General features: G+C 42.1%; 1 protein-coding gene across 1 annotated transcript in view; it reads right to left on the bottom strand.

Annotated features, from left to right (window-relative positions):
* The window catches only part of FRK (fyn related Src family tyrosine kinase), a 72,153-nt gene extending 58,707 nt beyond the window's left edge, over positions 1 to 13,446 (bottom strand). The window contains exon 1 of the mRNA XM_074990714.1: positions 12,528 to 13,446. Coding sequence (XP_074846815.1) covers positions 12,528 to 12,973 — 446 coding nt within the window. The 5' untranslated portion in view covers positions 12,974 to 13,446. The remainder of the gene's footprint in view (positions 1 to 12,527) is intronic.
* Positions 13,447 to 13,856: the final 410 nt, after the last annotated feature.

Below are 13,856 nucleotides of genomic sequence, written 5' to 3'. Positions count from 1 at the left end.
TGGCCTGTATCCACAAGCAGGAATATATCATTTTGCAATGTTCCAGCCTTCCTTTGGTCTTTCCATCCTTCTGCTCTGTGAATGAGTAGATGGCTTGAAGTAATAGACAAAATAATGATTCTTCAGTTTCTATAGTCTTAATGTAGTTACTCTTTTCAGTATGTATTTATTCCTTGTGTTACACATATATCCCTCCAGAAACACAAAACATAGTATCAAAGACAAATACTGAGGCACAGTTGCTGCTGTTATTCAATATCTGGCATTAGGATTTATCCCTTGAAATCATCCACAATGTATATAATGTAATATAACACCATGTTTCTATGGAAGCTGCAAAACCAGGCAGCTAGACGTACCAAGACACCCTTCCACCCACACTACAAAGGAGTTTTGTTGTTTGTTCCTTGGGAGACCCATCCATTTACCTCTCTTCTGTAAAAACTGAGAATTTATTCCTATCCTTTGTTTCATATCTTTTAATCAGCTATTGGTCCAGGAGAGAACATTCCATCTTATCCCACGAACACGTACTTTGTTTAAGAGCCTTTGGTGAAGTATCTTGTTGAAGACTTTCTGAACCACCCTTGTCCATGTGGGTGATTGCTGTGGCCACAGATTGGTTGAAACTATTGGCCACACCTGATTTGCCCTCTACTGATGGTTGGCTTTACTGAGCAATAAAGCGCCAGTTCACCTATGAATATGAGCAGCAGAAGCTCCCGAAAAATGACAGGGCCACTGGCACCCAAACCTTAGCCCTATAACCTGTATCCCATTCTCCTTGAGGTCTTGCCCCCATGTCACCTCTTCTCCTGAGTACCTGCCTTCATATCAACCCTTCCCCTGAGGCCCTACTCCTGTGTTACCTCTTCCAACAAGACCCAGTCTCCCTGCTCTCTCCTCACTACTGCCTGCCCTCTTATGCCCGTGGCCCACTGATCCCTTGTATTCTGGCACCCCTGCCTCTGGACTCTTTTTTTAAAAAATAAGCATCACACTGGCTGTCCTCCAGCAGCCTGGTAGAGAGGCTGATTTAAGTGATAGGTTACATACCACAATTAGAAGTTCTGCAATTTCATATACTTTCACATACAATTTCATATACTCAATTTCATAGCTTCTTCAAAACTCCTGGATGAGTACCTTCAGGTCCTGGTGACTTATTACAGTTTGATTTATCCAAAACCTCCTCCATGTAAACTGCACCCTGGGACAGTTCTTCAGTGGCTGCTTTATCCACTTTATGCCTTTAGTGTTACACATTTATTCATGGTAAGAAAGTGTTCTGTCCTCACAGAATCAAATAGTGCTATGAAAAGTACCTTTAAGTGCACTATAACCTGATTGCCAGACACCAGGCTTTACGGTCATTTACAAAGTATCTATTTAGGGCTTTGTTCTACCACAGACTCATTTTTAATCACAGTAAGGCAGGCAAAGCCATGCATGGTGGTCCAAACATCAAACATTTCAGTTGATTGAGGGCACAATAACAAGTCACCTCCAAAGCATTCTGATTATAGCTCAAAAATGCATACACTATCATTTCTCAAGTTAATCTAATTCTTTCATGGATCTGTCAAGCTTTATTACTTCAACTTTAAACTTACATAGACTTTATGTTACCAAATGTACTTAAGTATGTCATCATCTGAGAAAGAGGACTATGATTTTAGAACTTTTAGGCAGTCTTTTTTACAATTATAAATATTTATGCCCACGATATCTATGGGAGACTAAATCTGGCACAGAACCAAAGGCAGTTGAGGCATTAGAAATTAGGTACAATACGAACACTGAAAATATAGTATTCAGCTCTATCAATGTTGCTGATCTTAGTGGCATGCCCCTTTAAAGTAAAAGTGTTTTGTGAAGTGTGGGGTACAAAGTACTAACCAGATTTTTAGCTGGAGTACAGACAAGCTTTTCGATTGTTCTGCAAAGTCTCTGCTTTTATTTCATAAGAGAGTCTCTAGCTGGCTTTTTTGTGAAGAAAACTTAAAAAAGTAATCCAAGTCTAACCAGGGCAGTGACTTTTGTTTCCAGGGAACCTGAAACAATAGATCCAAGCCTGATGTATTCCACTCACTTCAAGGTGTGTTCACTCAGTTGATAATAACACTTAAAACATCAACATTGTTAACTATTTCACTGCTCACATCATATAAGAAAAGGAAATTAGTGCATTATGAAAAACTGCAAAATCATTTATGAAAGGCTGCTGGTTTTGGACAGACCGTTAGCAAAACAGGATGGGTTGTTGTGATGCACAACCAGAATCATTATCCTGTAAGTGGAGGAGACAGGAGCTCAGCTTTTAAAAGTTTGGGAAAAGCCACTATAGGCAATCTGTGGAAGAGACAATAGTTTTCACTTTGGAATGTTTCTGTTCCTTTGCCTGTGCTTGGATATATTTCCCTAACATAGCACTCCTTTGCGTCAATAGTGTTGGTATAAGTGGTTATAATACAACTTATCATAAACAGCGACAGGACACTTTATGAGAAAGAGAGTAGTGTGAAAAAAACCCATAGTGAGACTCCAGCCTTTTTCTAAAAAACAAGGAAAGGTTTCTCTGAAGCACAGTCACTTGTATTGCTTGATTTTTGTGGGAGTCATTAAAATTACCTCTACAGCTGGGCAGTATTTGTTGTCCATAATAATTTTCACTAGGTCATTTTCTTGTTTAGTTAAAACAAACTGGTGCTAATGAAACAAGAGCAGGTGAATTTGTGTTACCATGGTTCCTGTTTACAGTGCAGAAAAACAGTCAACACAGTGCATAAAAAAGAGCATAGTCTTTGTCAGGGACATTTCTTTACTTTAGTTCAGCTTGCTCTTCTTCCACTTATAAATCTGTTAAAATTGCTCTGTTTTCTTCTACCAAACAGGCATCCTGTTTCAATACTGAAGGGCTTATCCCAGCACTTCAGCTGGTGACTGACCATTAGAAAGCATGCTCTACCTTTCCATAAAAGGTACACGCCAAGTGAAATCAAGGTCTCAAAAAACCTGCTCTGGAAAGCCCTCTAGTCTCCTCATCAAAAACAGAATAATGACCAAATAAACAACCAACCAACCAAGTGCAAGGGCCTGAGTGAAGGAAGACAGGAAAAAAAAGGTAAGCAATGGCACATTGTAAATCTTGTGGATACCTTCAGTCCACAGGCTGAGACTAGCTGATCCACTCATTACTAGGCACTGCTTCCAACTTCTCAGCATTTGTTAAAATGTGATTTGATTATCGTGACCCTTAAATTTTAGAACACTTTGGCTCCTCTCCCATTAACAGGTAAGAGATGGCTTGGATACTGCACCATTTTGACATAAAAGGGAAATTCCACTCTGCTCTGCCCTAATACAAATTAATGGGTCTATATTTTCAACTTCCTTAAAAGTGTTCAAAGGTGGCCACATAAGTTGTCAGTTGCCTCCCTTGTAAGGTGCCTGCTGCAGTATTTGTTTTATGACTCTCTAGCCAAAGAAAGTGTTGGAGGAATTCCAATCTTCTTTACAGGAACAGGTGCTTTTAATAGAGATCAAATGACAACCTAAAGAAAACAAAGTTAGCGCTGGGCACACACCCCTGTATGCTAGAGGCCCTGAACCCGGCAGAAATGTTAACAAAAAATATGCCCACCCTGCACTCCCTTCAAAGGATTTAATGGTGGTCAGATAGGTCAACTAACCCTTTGGAGCTGATGTCTAGCTGGAAACCCCTAATGAGGGGAAGTCACCTGTGTGGGAAAAGTGGGAGCTTCCATAAAGCCAGGGAGCTGGGAGGTGGCAGGAAGGTTTGGGAGTTGATATTCCCAGAGGAAAAGAAAAGACCCAGGAGGTTTAGGAAACAGTCCAGTGAAGGATCAGTGAAGGCTGAGCAAGAACATTCATAATTGATAGGTTGAGGGTCCCTGAATTGGAACCTAGAGTTGAAGGTAGGCCTGGGTTCCCCTACCAGCTACTAAGGGCATTGCATAGTTCAGGTGTAGGCAGTAAATAAGAAGACTGCATGGATCACTTTTGGGGAGACAGAGAATTGAACAGGTATTCTCCAGAAGGGGGGAACAATGAGTGACCTTGCTAGAAGGTTAGGTTATGAACAGAACAGTGCAGGGCCTGGAGCGAGAAATAGGTGAGCCCTGAATTAGAGTGGAAGGGGCGGTCTGGGGGTGCCTGGCTCTGGGGGAGGAGGGAGGGATTGGGTTATATCAGGGAGCTGGGTATGTCTGGTTCTGGAGGAGGGGAGGGGCATTGTGTTGAGGGTGCCTGGTATTAAGGGAGGGGGAGGGCATTGAGCTACATATTATATATTCATTTTAATCTAGCTAGCTATAGATATAGATAGATAAAAATAAATATATAATACGAGGCTCTTTGCACTCTGTCCGTGGATCTTAGTCCCTCACTTATTGGCAGGGCCTCTAGCATACAGGGATTCCTGCTCTAACTGACTGTTTGTTTAAATAAATGTATTTCAGTGAAAGATTAGTTACCTATGGAACATTTGACATGTAAGTTGGTGATGGGGATTGTGAAATGCTCAGAGAGAATAACGAGGACACAAAACCAGAGAACCAATAATAATGGTGCTTTCAACTTTCTCTATATTAACTGGGTACATGTCCCTTCAAAGTGAGAAAATATCTAGACATCTTTTATGACTGGTTCTCGGAATAGATTGTCCTAGAGCCCACAAGGAGAGAAACAATCCTTATTTAGTTCTAAGTAGAGCACACAACCTGGCCAAGAGGTGAACAAAGCAGAACTGTTCCCTAATAGTGACCATAATTAAATTTGACCTCCTCATGTGGGGAATACCAAAGAAAACCACCACAGTAGCATTTAACTTCATAAAGGGACAGTACACAAAAATTAGAAGCTAGTTAAATGGCAGTTAAAGAATCACAAGAGTGAATATCTGCAGGCTATGTGGAAAATACTTTAAAACTCTGTAATAGTGGCTCAAACTAAATGTATACCCCAAATTAAAGAGAAGAATCTGGGGAGAAACCACTACAAGATGCAAACAAATGCTGATATGATTGGAAGCACATCAGAAGCAGGAAGCCTGCCAATCACCTGGCATCACTGGACAATCAAGTTGCAAACGGAGGATTCGTGGAATACAAAGCCATTGAGGAGAAGCTAAATTGATAATATCTATCTATCTATCTATCTATCCATCAATGTTCACCGCAGAGAATCTGAGTAAGATTGCCATACCTGAGCCATTCTTTTCAGATGACAAATACTACGAACTGCCTCAGGTTGTGGTGTCAGTGAAGGACATTAAAGAACTTCAGTAGAGGATAAATTAGTTCAGACTATAGTGAAGAACAGTTGAGCATAATATGTTGAGGAAGAGACAGTGAAGCTTTTATAGAGGGGAATTATGTCTCTCCAATCTGTTAGTGTTTTTGATAGTGTCCACAAGCATGTGCACAAGGGTGAGTGAGTTGATCTAGTGCTCTTAGATTTGCAGGAAGCCTTTGACAAGGTCTCACACCAAAGTCTCTTAAACAAAATAAACATTTATGGGATAAGAGGGAATGTCCGCTCATGGATCACTAATTAGTTAAACAACATGAAACCAAAAGCAAGAATAAAAGGTCAATTTTTACAGCGGAGAGAGGTAAAGAGAAGGTTTCCCCAAGCATATGTACTAGGTCCTGTGCTGCTCAACATTTGTACATGAGGTGGAAAAGGGGGTAAATAGTGAGGTGGCAAAGTTTGCAGATGGCACAAAATTTCTTAAACTAGTTAGTCCAAAGGTGACTGAGGGGTTGCAAAAGGATCTCAAAAAAAAGAAACAAAGCATGACTGGGCAAAAAAAGGCAGATTATGTTCAAGATAAGTGCAAAATAATGCCCATTAGAAAATATTCTCAATATTCACACAAAATTATGAAGTCTACATTATCTGTTACTACTCTGGTAACAGACCTTGAGATAACTGTGGATATTTCTCTAAAAACATCCGCATAATGTGCACTATAATCTAAAAACCAATGTAGGGTTAGGGAAGGGAGAGAAAATAAGAAAGACAATATCAGAATTCTATGTATAAATCTATGGTACACTAATGTACACTCATCCCTCACTATACGAGTACAACTGGTTCCCAAATTTCTCCTCGTAGGCAAAAACTTATAAGAGCAACACTAAAACCCCATTAAAATACATGTAAAAATCTCCAGTTCATTCCAAGTGCTTCTAAATTGACATAAACCAGTTGAGTTTAGCTACGTTTCTGATATATTTGAATAGTTTGGCACCGGAAATAGGGTGTAGTGTATGTATGTAGAGCAGGGATTCCCAGCCTATGGGTTGGTACCCACACAAGGGTCTCATTAGATTAGTTAAAGGTCACCAGCTGGGCAGTTCCCAGCTGCATGTGGCTGTTAAAGAAGTCATTTGCAGTTTTTTAGCACTGCTGCCTCAGGCAGATATCTATCCATAGTGATAGCTGCTGGAGATGGCAGCTATCTCTATCACTAAGGATAGCAATTACCTGATGCCTAGGTGCTGAGACCTTAACACTTGAGTTAATTGCTGGGAACAGGAGGGCTGGGGGAGCCACCCAGCCTAGCAGCCCTGGTTAAGAGGCTGCAGGAGGAGGAGGAGTGTCTAAGGCTGGGGCTGTTTAGGGATGTGGAGGGGGGTCTAAGACTGGAGGAAGTTTGGGGCTGCAGTGGGGGGGCTGTAAGGCTGGGGGCAGTTTGGGGCTGCAGGGCGAGTCTAATGCTGGGGGCAGTTTGGGGTTGCTGGGGGGCTCTAAGCCTGGGGGCAGTTTGGAACCTTGGGGTGGGGGTTAAAACCTGGCTGAGGGTGAGGTCTGTGGGGCAGGTGGGGGGCCTAATACAGTAAACCCTCAAGTTACCCAGAGGTTTTTCCTGCAAACCCTGCATAACTCGAGCTTTCCTGCAAGGGAGTGGGGAGCCAGGAACCACCAGGGCTGATCAGTTTCCTGGTTCCCAGAGTGGCAGGAGCTGGGAACCAGGGGCAGACTGGTTTCAGTCTTGCCATGGCTTGCAGGGCCGGGAAACTGATCAGCTCATGGCTGATCAGTTTCACCTTCCCACCAGCACAGGGGAGGGAACCAGGCTAAGAGCCTTCTCCCTCTCTCCCCACAGCCACAGGGCTTTCAGACATATGCATGCCTGAGGGAAGGGAGGGAGAAGGCTCCAGCCATGGGGCTGTGAGTCTCCCCACCCTCAGCCAAGGACCCTGTGGATGGCTCCACTCCAGCTGCAGGGCTGCGGGTCTCCCCGCGCCCAGCTAGGGACCCCACTCATATAAATGGGGGAAGTTCACTCATTTAGTGAATAAAGGTAGGTATGTCGGTTTCTCATGTTAGCGAGTATTTGTTTGTGAAGTACTTGTTAAACAAGAGATGAATGTATTGAATACTGTACGTAATTCAGGATGCCCCTTCCCAAAGAAACAAAACCAACAACAAAAGGTATACTGGAAAAAGTGAAGAGAAGGACAACAAAAATGATGAGATGTATAGAACTACTTACATAAGAGGACAGCTTAAAATGTTTGGGACTGTTCATTGTAGAAAAGAGATGATTAAGGTAGGATTGATAGAAGTCCATACAATCACAAATGGTGTGGAGCAAATGAACAGGGGAGTGTTATTCACCATTTCACATAACACAAGAACCAGGGCACATCCAAGGAAATTAATAAGCAAATGACGTAAAACAAACCTAAGGCAGTACTACTGCATACAATATACAATCAACCTGCACAACTCAGTGCCGCAGGTTATTGTGAATGCTAAACCCATAAATGGCTTCAAAAAAGCTTTAGATAAGTTAATTGAGAATAGGTCTGTCAATGTTTTTAGCTAAGATTGTCAAGGAAACCCCATGCTTGGCTAGTCCCTAAACTTCTGACAGTCACATGCTGGTACTTGACAGAAAGTTGATGGATTACTCAATAGTAGCCTACTTCTGTTCATTCCCTTGCAGAATCTGGCACCTGCCTCTGTAGGACAACAGGATACTGGGCTAAATGGACCATTAGTCTGACTTCAGTCTACACTTTCTTATGTTGTTCATTTGATAACTCTTGCACACAGCATCGTAAAACCTTAAGAAGGAATCTGCTGCTAGGAAAGAGGCACCAATGGGGGAAAAAATATTCTTGGCCATTCCTCCAATTTCAGCATTTAAAATAGCTGAGGATCCCCTTTATTAAGATGAGTAACAAAATGGGGGCCAAGTCCTCCAAGTGGAGAGAACGTATATCATCTCTGCTATTTTCTCTGGTTATTTACTCCATATCCCAGTGTCACCTCGCCTCAGACTTAACTGAACTGATTCAGCTAGCTAACTTTCATAAGAGCTAAAGAGGCTAGACATGGGAAGAACCAGTTAATTGTATTGTCTGGACTCAACAAAAAGGGGAGCTATAGCCAAATGTTATATGGAAGGTCCCTAAATTCACCTAGCATATTTCCGTGGATAGTTTTGCATATAGTCTGTGCCTACACTAGCACCACCCTTTTGAAAGAGGGATGCTAGTGTAGACATAGCCATATAGAGGAAGGAGGAGAAAATGGGGTCCTATGTTACAGCTATCTCATAACAGGAAGTAATTACCCAACTCTGTCTTCTGTCAGGAGGGAAAGACCAGCACCATTTAGGCTGACTTTATCAATCTCTGACTGGGTCTGTGATACGGCTGATAAGAAATTTTCAGTGTCATCAAAGGCTAAAACTATACTTTGTGGTTGGTAATATGGATGCTGCTGACAAAACTAAAGAGATCAGCACAGATAATTTCATGTGCTATATACAACACATAGGTATATATTTTATAAGCTTTATGATGCTGGTCACATGTATACACAATCCTATGGTACCGGAAAATTTTCCACCCTTCCTGTCCCAATTGCTTAAGGTCAACACATGGGGCACAAATACAGACATATGTGCTGCAGTCTCCGTGGCAGCAGAAAGACAGAGCAGCCTTTTCCAAATCTGGACTGCTACTCCATATCAGTTGGTTGTGAAGGGGGCTATGTCTACACTAGCCCCCGCCTTTAGAAAGGGGGATGTTAACGAGAAGTTTTGGCAGATGCTAATGAGATGCTGCCATGAATATGCAGTGCCTCATTAGCATAATACTGGCCACAGTGATTCGAAAGTGCTGCTTTCGAATCGTGCGCCGCCTGTGTAGCCAGGGTCCTTTCAAAAGAAGCCCCCAGGCTTCAAAAGCCGCTTCTTCCTAAAACCAAATACGAAGAAGGGGCTTTTGAAATCTGGAGAGTCCTTTCGAAAGGTCCCCAGACGTCTACATGTGAGATGCGCGATTCAAAAGCAGCATGTTCGAATTACTGTGGCTGGCATTATGCTAATGAGGCACTGCATATTCATGGCAGCAGCTCATTAGCATCTGCTGAAGTGTCTCATTAGCATCCCACTTTCGAAAGGCAGGGGCTAGTGTTGACCTAGCCGGGGTGTACAGATATGTGACAAATGCTGTTTCTCCTACAAGCTGAGACTTCCCCCAAGCTCCACAGGTCAGTTATGTTAATTCTAGTTTTCTGCCTGGTAGCATTTTGCCAGTCTGAAATATTTTGCCACCTGAATTTGTGTAGTAGAAAATTGCCTTCTGTAGGCAGGGTCATTCTCCCCTTTGTCAAGAATGTTAGCTATGCCATGCAATCCTTGTGTGGATTCAGTAAAGACAGGCTGTCTTTCACCTCTTCCCTACCACTGACATACGTTGCAGTCTCACATGGACCAATCTGATAACTTAATGCAGGCTGAACTTCTAAAAACTGTGATTTTGCGCTCCAGCGACAACCATGTCTGGCTGGACTAAATGTGTTCCTGGGCCAGAGAGCCCCAATGGCCAGGAATTGTGTGTAGCAGGGCCAGCTGACCAGAAATCCAGGTGGGGCTTGCAGCAGCAGGCCAGCAGCCCAAGCAGAGCATGACAGCCAGGATCCCAGCCAAGGTGTGCAACCTGAGCAGGACCAGCAGGAGCATAGCTGGGATCCCTAGCTGGGGCTCCCACTAGCTGAGCAGGTAGCCCAAATGGGGCCAGTGGCCAATGCTCTCAGCAGCATGGTATGCAGCCCAGCCCAGACTGATAGCAGAGTCAGTCAGAGGTGGGCAGGAAAAGAAGCTGAAACTGGGAGTGGTGCTGGGCAATGTGGCCAGAATTTACCTCCCCTGGTCTAGCAAACATCCTCTTTCAGAACCAGTGAGGTCCCAGGGTGAGGTCCCAGGAAGGTGCAACCTGTACTAGAAGAGCAAACTTATACTTCTCATTGTTTTTATAGAATGACCAAGGCTTAAGTTCCCAAAAGCCATCAGTAGTTAGCATTTACATAAAGAGGGATTACCTCAAAAATGCTTCTGTTATTCTCTTTAGATGCATCATTTGCCTTAATAAAATTATATAAACTAATTTACAGATTTGCTATTTGAAAATACCAATCTCTGACGAAATAATGAAAAGGTTTAAAAACACCCCACACCCTCACAACAACATAAAAAAGTGGTAGGTAAACCAGAACCAGATTAAAATACAAATTAAAAAACCTCAAAAAGAAGTTAGTGACTAACCCATACCATTTCCGTTCTAAGCGCTAGGAAGAGAATATGCTCATAATATATTATAATTTAATAGGTATTTCATTAACTTTTTCAGCTCTGCCTCTATTGCTTTTATTTTTAAGTGATCAGGACAAAAAAAGATTGAATCCTCTTATCTCTTCAGGGTGTATGAAGGGGTTTTTTTTAATAGTGGCATGGATTTTCTGCTTGCTCTCACATTAGAAATATCAGATCCTAGTCTACCTGTATTTGCTGGAGGTCTGTAAAAGGATTACTACAGAAAATTTTAGTCTAACTGTTTTTTGGTGTTTGTGTTTCTTTGTTTTTGTTTTTAATCTTTACTTAAAATATATTGTTTTTAATTCCTACTTAAAATACCTGGTAAATATTTTGGAGGAAAGACTCTTCAACTGAGTTGAAAACACTCCCCTTGCAGTTTTCCACTATTCCAGGGGTCCTCAAGCAGAACCAGGGATAACATTGTTCTTTCTCTTGTGAACATTGTGAAAGAAAAAATCTTGGTATTCCAAATAAGGGATATTCAGTGCAAATTATACATACTGGAGGAGACTACAAAGGTGAGACTTGGATAAATGAGATTCTGTTGAATAACATTTGAAGCTGATTTCACAATATTTCCTGCTGTGACAAGAAACAGAAATCCTGGAATCTTGCAAGAAAACCAGTTCTACAAAGAGAGCAGAGGTCAGGCTGGGCTGAATTACAGCATGCAAACACTTCTGTAGTAGCCCCAGACAAATGTTGTGTCTGCAGGTTAATTTTCATGGGTGTCAAGAGGCTTTTGAATCTGAATGAGGGACGTGTTGAATATATGGATAGCAACAGTGGGCCATATCCTGGAAACTAAGCTCTCATGGGCAGAAGGGGACCCTACACTCACCCTAACTGCTCACTTGAGGAGTTACCTGACATAAGACTCTTTAGCAGGTATACTAACTCCATGTCAGTCCCCCGTGGCCCCAGCAAGTGTAGCAGCGCATAGGAAAGCATGTTTCAGAGAAGAGGATTTATATCAGATAGCTCAAACATTGTTCCTTAGAAGAAATACATCTTTGGTGCTATAAAAAGTATTGACTGGTCTTACTCATCCAGGTAGAAAGTTGCCTCTGGAAACTAAAAATGTCAGTTCTGTTAGCTAGTTAACTAATTATAATTTCAGGAGAAACATGCATCTATTCTGAGATTGTGGTCTCAGCTGTTTTAGCAAACTCCTAACCCAACTGCAGTGCATTCACACAGATCCCCATTCCACGTTAAAGCAGATCCCTGTGAAATCATCTATTCCAGTTAGATTCCCCATCTAGCTTTATAGACTTCACAAGTTCAGATAAATTTTGTACAGAAATTTCAGCTACTCCTTCTTCCTTTTATGATACCATAGTCTAACTCAGATGTTGAGGTTTTCAGGGCCAGGATATATTTACATAGCACCATGCATTTATGGGATGAAGTAAAAACAAACACAGATACCTTAAACAACAAGCAGTCCTGTGGCACTTAGAGACTAACAAATTGTTTAGGCCTTGAGCTTTCATTGCTAAAACCACTTTCATCAGATTATTTGATGAAGTGGTTTTTGCCTACCAAAGTTCATGACCTAAAAACTTGTCGAAGTGTCACAGGACTGAAGTTAGGGACTAACAGGCTGCCCTCTGAGATAGTTAACTTAGAAATTCACCCATTATTAGTAGCAAAATGTTAGGGGATGTGTAGAGCTTCTTGGCCTTTTAAGTGAGTTAGTCAACTTGTAACTATTTAAACTAGTCACTCCTTTTTACTCTTTAGAAAGCATCTAGCATACTTCTGCAGCTATATAAATAATCATAATTTCCTGTACCAGCTGTGGCCTACCAATACTCTCACATACTTTCGGTGTTATGACAAGAGGAATAACAACTGTGCATGTGGGGTGTGTGTTACTTACGGTTCAGCCTCAATGCTCTGAACAGGAGCTACATAGTTGGCAGGGATGTAGCCATGGAGCTTCTGGCCAGGCCGTGTTGACCCACTGTCCAGGAGGAGGGTAGCATACCACCAGCCTTCTGCAGATGTATCCAACACTTCGAGTTTATCCCCGGTTCGGAAGCTCAGATCCTCCAACGTGCGGGCCTGATAATCAAACAGTGCCACAAAGTGCTGGCTTGTGGACTTCTCAATGCGTGGTAGAGGCAAAGGAATTCTACTGCCTTCTCCAGCAGCTGTCCTTGTCCCTCCATGGATACCACTGTCTGTCTGGCAGTTATCTCCCTGCAAGCCCCAGTTATCATGGCCTGTTTTGTTTTTCTCCCGCTCTCCAGCATCACTCTGTTGGAAGAGCCATGGGGCACACCTCTGCATAAAACGGCAATGCTTCTGGCAAAAGTTCCCCATGCTGCTCCTTTGTTTCTTTGCGGCTTCTTTTCTCCTCCTTATTTCTCTTTTCTTTTCCAAGTGACAAAACCTTTACACATATTTTACCATTGTCATCCTTTTAGTTCTCGGTGGGAAATTTTTCCTTACTTGCCATAAGATGAAATAAATTTAGCTGCAGCTGAAAACTTTTTTCTCCAAAGCCCCAGAGAGCGTGGTGCAGGCTGCTTCTGACTCAGGAATGATACATGAGCAGTAAAGTACAAGAGTGCATGTTGGGGAATTGTCCACTTCCTCTTTTAATCAGGAAAACAAAAAGGGGCCGTGTCTGGGCCAAAATCTGGGAGCAACAGAAAATCATTGATCTTTTTATGTCCTGCCAAAAGAAGAAAAAAGCAAAAATATTTAGAAATAATTAGAAAATCGTAGTGTTCACTCTTCCCAAGCTGTACTGCTTCTCATGATTCTTTTTCTTTTCCCATATGGGAGCCTGTTCTGTGATCAGACGTGAACCTCTCTAGCTCTTGGTAATGAATAACCAACCTGGCCAGCTTGTTTTATTTTCACAGCCTGAGACAGAGAGAGCCTGCCTGAATATTTTTATTTGCTTCCTGGTTTGCTTTGGTTTCTCTTCTCAGAGGTATGCAAGCAGGATTCTTAGTGTCTCTCCAGTGCCCCCACCTGAGAGAACACCAGCTGCTGCTTTCAACATGCAAGTTTAGATTACATCAAGGCTTTAGACATCCTCTAGGTTGACCCAGGTTTGGCATTTTACAAAAGAAAAAATAAATATGTTTGGTACAGTAAATGTCATAGATTTTAATTCCTTCCTCATTCTTTGACTTAAAAATTAAACACACTAGCCAAAGAATCATGTCACATTATCAATTGTGCCAGCCTTACA

Source organism: Carettochelys insculpta, chromosome 3 (genome assembly GCF_033958435.1).
Source record: "Carettochelys insculpta isolate YL-2023 chromosome 3, ASM3395843v1, whole genome shotgun sequence".
NCBI lineage: Eukaryota > Metazoa > Chordata > Testudines > Carettochelyidae > Carettochelys > Carettochelys insculpta.
The sequence above is the reverse complement of the archived record's forward strand: the minus strand, read 5'-3'. Positions and strand labels throughout refer to the sequence as shown.